The sequence below is a fragment of the Argentina silus genome, assembly GCF_951799395.1.
Source record: "Argentina silus genome assembly, chromosome: 12".
Taxonomy (NCBI): Eukaryota; Metazoa; Chordata; class Actinopteri; order Argentiniformes; family Argentinidae; genus Argentina; species Argentina silus.
Window position 1 is genome coordinate 11,379,501 of NC_139666.1, and position 11,234 is coordinate 11,390,734.

The window sequence follows — 11,234 nt, forward strand, 5'->3', positions numbered from 1 at the left end:
TGCGTTGATATAGAAAACTTCCATTGCTACAGTTGAAGTTAGAAACTAAAGTTTTCAAGTTATTTTCTGAAAATCATTAGGATATGTATTGTGCTGTCACTAAAATATCGTGCTTTACTTACACATACAGTATACTCATAACAACATGTGTAACCACGTCTATTTGTTCTGTTTTATTTACTTTATTGTCCATTGTGTATTATTGGATTTCGAAGGCCATTGATGTGTTTGATGCTTGTCCAGTTTCCCAAGAAGTTCTGGGCGGAGATGCGGTTGTTTCCACGTTCCTGTGGATGAGATCTCCTCCTTCCCAAGCCTCTTGCACTGGCACAACTTTTTAGGAAACGCACAATAGAGACATCATCCTGAAGGTGCCACTTTTGACACCTGGATCAATACTAGGCCATCTAAATGGGATAATTCTTTTGGTAGCGATTGTTAAGCAAAGTGTCAGGCTAGTTGCAAACTGCTACTGGGAGTAGGCTTGTCCGGCTTTTATCACCTTTCGGCTTAGGCTATCTGGTAATGTTGTCACCAGGGCGCAATATGTCAATCATAGTTAAGTGACGTAGTTTTCAAAAATGACGGAATTAGAAAGACGACAATTATGAGAAAGAAGGGATTTCAAGTTGTCAATAGGTTTATTTACAGTTCGATGATAAATGTTTAAGATCACTATGCAATCTTGTTCAAATGTGACTTATCAAAGTTACAAAGTAATACATTCAACTGTTTATTTTTCTTTAAGAAAATAAGCCATCGACAACATAACTGTGTTAAATGGGGGGGGAAAAATGTTATTTCATTCACAATAGTAAAAAACAGGATGGATCTATCTGCCTCAAACACAACTTTGTGTTGAGTCACTTGATTTAGTCTCGTTACTCCTCTTGAAGTTATCAAACAGAAATGTACCAGGAGATCTCCAGAGATAACAATGTCACATTGTCACAGGGTTCTGCTACAAATCCTTAATTACAAAAAGAGGATCAGATGACTACAGCATCCAATACCGGGGTCTCTAGGCGGCATGGGGGTCTTTGATCAAGAAAATCCAATTATTTGTGTATATACATTTCCCACATAGTGATTACTTCATTAATTGTCCCGCCTTTATCTCCTCCCTTCCCACCCCCCCTAATAATCAGCTCTTTTATCCAGACCAACAAACACACCATAGGAGCTTTGTGGATTCAAAGGATTTGCTTTCCCCTCTCAAAGAGCCGCTATTCTTTGATGATTGGGCAGCGGCAAACTTCAAAGTAATAAATCTTATTTCTGACTGGCTGGCGGCCCACCAAAGTCCTTATCAAATTCTAAGAAGTGATCCCTCACTCTCCAGATAGACCAAGGATATCTCGGGGAGAGGAAGTGTTGAGAGTGAAGACTTTACCACGTCAAGACATTTTTCTACGATTATACATTTTTATCTCCATTAGTTTATATTTATTTGTTTTTACAAGGAAGAGGAAGTTTACCATGGCAGCAGTGGCTGTACTGCGGAATGAAACACTTCAGGCTTTTCTACAGGTTTGTTGAAAACTTTTGTTCCTCGTAATGATTCCATGTAATAATGTATTTACTTCTTAAAATCGTGTGTTTGCGCTGAAGACAGCCTGCTTGCCTAGCCCGCGTATTTATCCCAAATGCGCCTCTCAATATGCGTAATTGTCCGGCTGCTCAATAGCCTACAATTTATCACTGGAGAGTTAATTACCGAATATTAATGTGTAAGGAAACTGCTTACATGATTATCTTTTTCACTTTATGTCTAGGTTAGCCTATTTGCCGTAGCCTACTTTAAGAGGAGTTCTCTCGTACAGAGCGCATTTACAAACACATTAGACTGGGGGCTACTTTCGTATGGCATTTGAACCTCTCATTTGCAAAACTTAACATAAAGTGGGCGACGTGTATCCTAACCACCTTCAACTTTTAAACGAACATACCAAGACACAATTAATCATTCATGTCTTTGTTTTCCTTTTACAGGATCGCACTCCGAACTCATCTCCAGAGAACTGCAGGCATTCTCCACTGGCGCTTTTGGCTGCCACTTGTAACAGGATCGGGCATCATCACCACGGATCAAGTCCGGCAGATTTTCTCCAGGTTCCATATGATACTACCATAGGTTCGCCATCGCGAATTTTTCATCCTTGGAGTACCGAGGGGAATCATCAAAGCACTCTCTCTAGCAATTCTACCTTTGGACTATCCTCTAAATCCCAGCTCTCTGCGCATATCCAAAGCTCCTTTAGTTCCCACCACGAGCTCCCTCTCACCCCTCCAGCGGATCCCTCATATCCCTATGACTTCTCCCCTGTGAAGATGTTACCTTGTTCCATGCAATCTTTACAATCAACTTGCCCACCTACGTATGTCCCTGCTGTAACGTACGCAGCGCCAACTGCCATGGCACCTGCAATGGCAGGCTTCGTTACGGGACACTCTGGCCTGGTGCATCAACAGCAGAGACAGTTGTCCCCAAATCCAGGGGAGGATATTCCGTGGTGGAGTCTACAACAGGGAAATCACATCACTCACCACACTTCCCTTGGTCACCATCGGTTCCCATTGCAGAGGGGCTTGGTTCTGGGACATTCGGACTTTGCGCAATATCAGACTCAAATCGCTGCTCTCCTTCACACAAAGTCCCCTCTCGCCACTGCCCGGAGATGCCGGAGATGCAGGTGCCCCAACTGCCAATCCTCAACATCGAACGACGAGCCCGGAAAGAAAAAGCAACACATCTGTCACATACCAGGGTGCGGGAAAGTTTATGGCAAAACTTCCCACCTCAAAGCGCACCTGCGTTGGCATTCTGGAGAGCGCCCGTTTGTTTGTAACTGGCTTTTCTGTGGCAAAAGTTTCACCAGGTCTGATGAACTCCAGAGACACCTGAGGACTCACACGGGGGAGAAACGCTTTGTTTGCCCAGACTGTTGCAAGAGATTCATGAGAAGTGACCATTTGGCAAAACATGTCAAAACCCACCAGAACAAAAAAAGCAAGTGTCATGAGAAGGCACTTGATCACGTTAAAAGGGAAGATATGAGGAACATGTAATAGACTACATTAGAGTAATTTGATTAGTGATCAAGATAGAACTGATATTGCACTAGTAGGTCTATAAATAGTTCAAGTACAAAGTGAGCTACATTATTATTATTAGGTTATTTTGTTTACGTTGTTGTTTTTCCTTCATATTGAAACATAATTTCTCTAACATTGCTGGTCTGTGTAGTACATTTTTGTATATATGACATTATGTCCCATAACAACTTCACTTGGGATCCCAGGAAAACTTACTTACCCCCCTATGAGCTAGTTTTCACTGTCTATATCATATCAAGAAAGACAAGTTTTTAACTTGTGTTTTGATCATTGTCTTCGGTGGAAGATTTAACTTTCCTGTAAATAATATTTAATAGCTTTTGTTGAATGAAAGTGTCAGTCTTCGCTCCATGTGGGGTGTTTTAGCATGCTCTTGAAAAGATATGCTATTGTTGAAATGACCCAAATACTGTGTGAGAATAAAAAATATAACATTTTCCTCATGTCAGAATGAGCCTCTTTGATTTCGAAGATAACTTTTAGTTTTATTATTAGGAATGAATGTTGTTTTTTTTAGAATCCTACATAGTTTTTAGAGTAAGCGGTGACCTGGGCAAAGGACTTGCGCTTGAATTCACAGTATAGTCAAGAGTAGAACACGCAACATGTTAGCTGTTCTCTGAGAAATGCTATACAGTTGTACACCATATAGATACAAGACTTAGATCAGTGAATTGTGGTATTTTTACTTGGTAGTATTGTAATTGGTTGGTAGTGGCACCATGCTATTGAATTTGAAAGCATTAACTGACTCACTTTCACCAGCTCCCGGCCCCAACATCAATCTTAGTCTCAATACAGTTATCTATTTCAAGCAATATGTACAACTAAAGTAATGTATTCTTGGTAACAATGATGAAATTATTGTTTTCAAACTCCACCAAGGTTATACTGTTGTTGAGCATCATTCTAACACTGATATCATGCATCATGTTGTTAAGAAGGGTGGCAGCTCAGAAAATGCAAAAGTTAGTATATGTATGACTATGGTATACAGTGTGCATCATTTTATTCAACAATGATGTCTTCGACCACACATAAGCTTCGTCAAAGTCAGCTATTCTAAGAAAAACAGGTGTAATATGCCAGTGTTTTTTGCTTTGTTTTTGTACCATGACCAACTAAATCCTCCAGATTAACAAAACAATATTATCCAAATCCAGCCTTTTGCCAAGACCCCGTAGGAGTTGACTGTGACCCACCTGGTAGGCTGGGATGCATCATTTGGGAAACACACAAACACACACAAAAACTAAACAAAAGTTCCACACTATACAAGTGCTCAAACTTGAAACCAAAATAATAAATGATAGGTACTGTACCAGGGTTGGGGTAAATTTTGAAACTCAAATTCCAATTCCAAAGTTTTTCTTTTAAATGTACAGTAGAATGTAAAGAACACACACCCAGTGAGTTGCTGACTACTGGAACATACAATAATATACTCAGATACTCCGATTTTTTAATTGACTGAAACATGAAAATGCCTTTTTTGAATTATTTGATTGGTATTAAATTCACTTCCTAAATTGACTGAATTGGAAAGGAATTGACCCCAACCCGGAAAAGTACTGTATTACTGAGAGATCAAGAATAACTTAAACTAAAAACAAATTAGGAATGGGAGCATAAGAAAACTGTTTAACTAAACTACCAATGAGACATACTGTAAATAGCATTACTGCAATTGAGCCAACCAATGATGCTACCATCATAAAAATGTAACTAATTATTTTATCACTCTATTCAGGTTATGTTATGGTTGGCGCTTCCATTGAAGAAAATGTATGAGAACATCAAAGAGCTCCTCCAACTAGTCATCAAAAGATCAAACTTTTGAGAGGTCAGGTTACTTGTCTTTTCCCTTGCAGGAGCGCCCCCTATCGTAACTTACTAATTGCACTTGGATATACAAATTTCCAGCAACTCACCTACTAAACTAAGCCACAATTTAGCAGTGCCCCTCAGCTTTCAGATGAAGTACCTGCTTGAATAGTCAATGAATCATTTGAAAACCAAACCAACGATGTTGTGAAATTTAGATTGTGTGTTGGTTTTTGCTCACATTCAATAATCTTCCCACGGATGAGAGGCTGCCATGTGCTCTTCAACACATAGTGGGAAGATTGTGATGAATGAGATTAGATTGCCCAAATACACTATTATGTTGATATTCAAGTACAGTATGCTTATATAAACAGTATTACTCTCCAGGTGTGGAAGCTCTAATGCATATCTCTCTTGCCATATGTTTGTGACGAGGCAGCATACTAGCCAGTGTAGAATAATCTACCGTCTGGATATTGTAGAAGTTTGTTTTGTTTACTGTCTCCACTCGGTTGCAGTGCTCCTGAGAGAACAGTCAAGCCAAGCTCCAAGCTATAAAACCATGAAATATCACAACAACCCCTCAAAATGTAACATCAGAGTCCTAACACTCAAGTCAATGTTTCAGTGCATGTTTGTTCTGATGAGCACAAGACTGAGGTTTTTAACAAGCCTTCCCCTGTAACACTGAAACCGGGTGCCTGAGTGTTCAGGATTCAAGATAATATATATCTACACTTAATGAGATTGAGAGCTTCATACAGTTTTCCCACAGGACTTCTCCACATTCCATGGATGAACAATAGTCATCTACAGTATATTCATCACAGAAAGGGGGGAGGAGAGAGCTATTGTGAACCAAATACATTGAGGGAGACCAATGAAAGGAGTCTTCACCATTTGAACTTTTAAGTCTTGATCCAAATTTCATTATCCTATTATGAAGAAATGACTTCTAGGGATGTGTTGAAAGCATGAACGGAGGCTCCTAATAGCAGACAAAGGCTTTGTTAGCCACTGATTGGCTTTGAATTTCCAAGATAGCCACACATCACACATCTATGAAATTAGACTGTTGGGGCAGCATGCATGGCTATAAATACAAAGGGTAGTTTGCCACCCCTTATACAGAATGACACTGGGTTATAAATTATTTGTGAAGCATCTATGTAGGCCTTATAAAGAGTTTATGAAGGTGTCATTAATTCATTAAAGTTGTTTATCATGTAAGGTGGGACCAACTGTGGCAGTTCCAATTTAGTCAGATTGTCCATAGACTATTGAAGTTCATCAACTCATATACGATCAGATTTGATCAGATAGTTTATCAGACTCATTTGATGTGGCTGTTGATGTCCTATACTGTACCTACTTATGGCACCTGAGATATAGGAAGGAATCCATAGCATCTCTTGTATTGGGGTTGGTTTTACCCCTGTATAGTCTCACTAAATCAGACTCTCCATGAGGTCTGCAAGTTTGCATTTAGGAGGCATAAACATTGCTCAAATTGGTTAGATAGACAGTCTGGTAGGTAATGGTAGATTATTATTGGTGGTCATAGCTATTGTATGGATGCAGATGGGGGGGGGGGGTCAGTTGTGGAAGACCCTGGGTGACAGGCTGGGTGAAGTACTAGTAAAGTCTCCTTATCTGATTCACTATCCTTCCTGAGGTCCTATACAACTTCAGGTGATGAGGGTGGAGGGGTGAGGGGAGCCGATACAAGTGTCAGAAAGATGCTGATGTGCACATGTTATGTGTATACACTGTTTATACTTGAATGAGGTCCTTCCTCTTTAATGTAAGCTACTGTATACTCTCTCTTAATTAGGGAGTTCGCTCAGTGTTGATTGATGAGGAAATTAACCAGTGAACACAAGACTGTATTGAGCTGAAGGCTCAAGGAGCCATTGGAACAGTTGCAGTAGCATGTGAGCATGGTTCACTGAACCACATCTAGCATTTTGTATTCAACATTAAACCAGTTCAATAACTGTACATGGGTAAACAATCATATCTAGTCCTCTATACCATGGGCATGGGTTTTCTCCCACTAAGACATGGATGTCATGGTTATTCCTTATTTATTCCCTGGGATCATCTTTCAATCTTTACTCCTTTATCCAATTGCTTTAAACTCAATACAGAGCCATAGGTTCATTCATTGTTTGATCAGATTTTAACTGGCCTTTTTGAGTCATTAACATTTTTATGAGAAAATTAAAGGATTGTGTTTTTGCATATTTTAATTGCCTTTTAAGGAAAGAGTGTGCTGGGTATTTTAACCGTGCAAATTTGTTAAATTGGATTCTAACTTTGACTTATTCTGGTAATGTTTTGATAAAGAGGAAATTTCATGCCATTTTGACTTTTAGAGACTCCTGAAAGAAAAGTTGTGCATAGGGAACTAATCATATGAACTAACACTCTTTTGTTGTAGGCTACATTATGTTGGTATTCATGTATGTCATTACACAATTTAATTTAGCAAGCCAATTTGTTAAACTGACTCACTGGGTGGAGATGTTTGTTTTGTTTTTTCACACATTCAAATGGTGTTATGCCTGTCATTAACTTCTAACTATATATATAACAACTTAATGTAGAGTGTGACCCTGAAAAGTCATGTCAAATGTCATAGCTAATGCTGCATTATGCTCTTGACATAACAAACATTGTGGTTTTTCGGCATGGTTGTGCATGGATGCTTCTCGAGTCCAGGAATGACACATTAGGAAAAATAAAAATGGAATGAACATGAAGAAGCTACAGCTGACTGTTCTGACATCAGTTCCACACCCTGACAGCGAAGGGGACCCCGCTGACAGCTGCTCCTTCAGAGGAAGAAGAAAGGGAAAGAAGGAACAGATACACTCCAGTTTCTTATACAACAATATATTTTCAGGCTTACCATATTGCATAGGTTTTTCTGTCATGCACCATTAACCTTCTGTAGACCCATATTGCAAAGATAGACTGAGCTGCATAGAAGATAGTGCTGCCTAACGAAGACCTGGCAAGACGAGGAGTGAATCTACCAATTAGGAGGTAGGGGATGATTAATGCTATCATGGTGTGAGGGCCAGATTGTGAGATTAGCTTGGACACCAGAGTTAGCATCCCTACTTCTGAAGAAGTGCCAAGGGGCATTAAGTGACCAAACAGACCGTTCACTTTGGAGGGCAATGTCCCCTAAAGCTCTGGACATATTTTGGGATATAATGTGAAATTATATAACTATGATGTATCGTTATGAGATCAAAAGGGCATTACATAACAGACTGTATAATATAATACCTTTTTGTTTGCCAGTATGTCTCTATAGATGCAGTGCACTCAGAATGCATTATAGGTGGGTGGCTAATAGAAAGTGCTACCAAATTGTTTTCTTGGTCCCTGATGTTCCTGCTTTTTGATCAAAAACAACTTAGCCTCGTTTGAAAAGCAAACCTTCCTATATTTATGTTTCCACATGTGCTGCATTGCCTTGAATAGTTTAGCTTTTCAATCAGCTCTGCCCAAGCCCCTCCTGTCCAAGTCTTCACACCTGTTTCCACTCAGTTAATCAGCATTCCCCTCCTACCCTCATGCTTAATATTCGGTCTTTGTCCCAATGTATTAATATGCATACACAACCTAATCCAGTCCATATAGACTAATTGTCTTGCCCTCTGCATCATCAACATCCGTCCATTGCATCCCAACAGATGCACCCGTTCTCAGTAACAATCAACCTCCTGTCTCCTTCACCGTTACCCTCACTCACCAGTAGGATCAAGCGCCATCCTCTGGACATTGTTGTACTTGATCGAAATGTACTTCCATTGCCAAATAGGCCGACTCAGACTCTCTCCCGTTGCTTTCCTTTCTCTGGTCTCATCAAGGTACAAGTATTACTAAACTAGAGACATACTAATTATGCTCACCCACATCTGAAGTTCACTCAAAATCTGTCAATAAAGTAAACAAAGATTAGGTTACGGAGACTGTTCTAATTAAATGGTGCAATGAAATGTACTTTGAATGTATAGCTGAGCAGAGCGTGACAAGTTTTCAAAAACCTGCTGCCTTAGATTGTGTATGAAACAGCCTGCATATGTCCACCATCAGGTGTGACAGCGTCCATCCAGTAGAGAGGCGCTGGAGGGGGGAGCTGTCCGAATGCTGAAAAACAGCGGCCGCACAAGATCTGCCGAGGTGCGCTGAAGTAGCCTATAGCCTTCTTTTTTTTTTGTCTCACTCAGCATCAGAATGCGATTGGTTTTTATCATCTTTAATGGCCTTATTAGCCTCCCTTGTGTCATATTCTTGCGCATTGGGTCTATTCCTATTGCTCTGCACCCATACGCTTTGCTATGATTACGCAAATCTGATTCATGTGTGGGTTTATTATTAGCTTCATAAGTATTTGCGGAATGGCCCACTTGTGTCGAGTTCTGGGAGGAATCACTGATGATTCCCTACTGCCACCTTGTGGATTTTATTACAACTTCAGGGTATGCACTGACTCATTTCTAAATTTTTCCACTCAAAAAAATTGAGATAAATGATTAGTCGTCTAAACAATCAGAAGATTTTTTTACAGAACTACCGTGGAAGACGGTCTCTAAAACGTTGTTATTGATTGCATTTAGATACGCTCATTAGTCGAAATATATTTTGACTTAACATAATGTAATCTAACCCATGACATGAGAACAACGGGAATAACATTAAAAGAGTGGTGTGTGATGATTACAGTTCCCTTCTATTCAGATTTCACAAGAACAAGAGAACGACCTCTCTCCTCCACCCCCTCCTTTATCCCCCATGGGCGTAATGTGTTGCTCATAGGATCAAACTTCCCAAGTCCATGTTCGTGACCAGGATTCCAAATCGAGGTATATAGCTTCAAAGACAATGAAACACTTCCCAAAAGTCACGTTATAGCTGAAAGCGACAAGATTCTGAGTAAATGTGCAGACAAAGCGGATCTGTTCGATATTGGGGGAAAAGATATGCAGCACCAGAGGAGGTTTTGGTGGTGTGACTCATGCGTGCGTAGTAACGAATAAATAGGCAATGCACGCTTTAAATATCAGCAAATTAAACGTACATCACCAAAAAGGTTACCGTGGATGGAATTTTGCAGAAAATTGATATTCAAAACGCTGTTTTTCTTGGAGTATTAAAAGCGCACTATTACTAGACGCTGCATCGTTGAAGGACTTAATTTGGTCATCCTCCCCTAGTTTATTTTTTTGGACTGTACCTGTTCACCTGTACGCGTCCTCAGCACGGTAAGCTGCTTATTAAGATGGGTTTATTATCTTATAGAAGAAGGCTAAATGTTATTTGTTCATCCCAGCTCTATTGTCGTTTGAGATGCTCTAACAGGTGTGTTAAAAGCTTTCTGATTTCCGTTTTGTAGGATACAATTAGAACAGAGAATAAAATTGCACATAACAGGGTATTGCATCTCAAAAGACACTTCCCTTTGCTCAAATTGAAGTTTTTCGTAGACATCTATTCCGTTTAATGAAACTTCTGTGTTCTGTGGGCTTTGACAGGGTTTGTTATTGCACGAGCATATTTTTCCTTGAAGTGACATTGACCTGCATCAGGGTCATAATTACTTACAAATCATCATCTTAATTGAGAAGTCATTATGCTGATTGTTAATCAATTCTGTATAGCCTACTTGACAATAATTAATCAAACTTCATTTATTTGAGGTTTGACTTGACTTGGTTGGTTTCACAAAAGCAAGAAATCAATGAACGATTAGGATGTAAGACGTGGACCTTTCAATGTTCAAAACTATGCTTTATAGTTTTTGTCACATCCTTTATAATTGACTTCACAGTTTGCTGTCCAACTCCCCGGTAAGGGTACCCTCCTATTCATCAAATGTAGATAGATATCAGCCTCTCTTAAAGCATAGCCATTTACTGTGTTGCCTCATTATCCCCATTGACAGCAGATATCAGGTGATGGTATTGAAAGGATTGTGGAGGATTAATGAGCGTCGTTGTCCATGGCTATGGCTGATTTGATCTAATGAGATGCTTTGTTTTTAGGTGGCCTAAGTTATTTTTCCATAGAAATGTATTGGTCTTGCTATCTCATGGATTCAGAGAAATGACTGAGAAGTTACAGCTAGCCTGTTAATCGATGTTTGAGAATAAGTGTACCGTGTCTGACCATGTCGACAGGTATATCGTGTCCTGTCTCGTTGCTTATTCTTACATTTCTGTTGACCACTGTATGAAGGGTCGATCTTTAATTATTCATACTTTTCAAATAGT

General features: G+C 39.6%; 1 protein-coding gene across 1 annotated transcript; it reads left to right on the plus strand.

Annotated features, from left to right (window-relative positions):
• Positions 1 to 1,479: 1,479 nt before the first annotated feature.
• sp5a (Sp5 transcription factor a) lies at positions 1,480 to 3,069 on the plus strand (the record flags this gene model as incomplete). The annotated part of the gene is made up of 2 exons (XM_083681337.1): positions 1,480 to 1,530; positions 1,993 to 3,069. The coding sequence occupies 2 exons, from the start codon at positions 1,480 to 1,482 to the stop codon at positions 3,067 to 3,069; spliced, it is 1,128 nt and encodes a 375-aa protein (XP_083537463.1).
• Between the last annotated feature and the right edge of the window lie 8,165 nt (positions 3,070 to 11,234).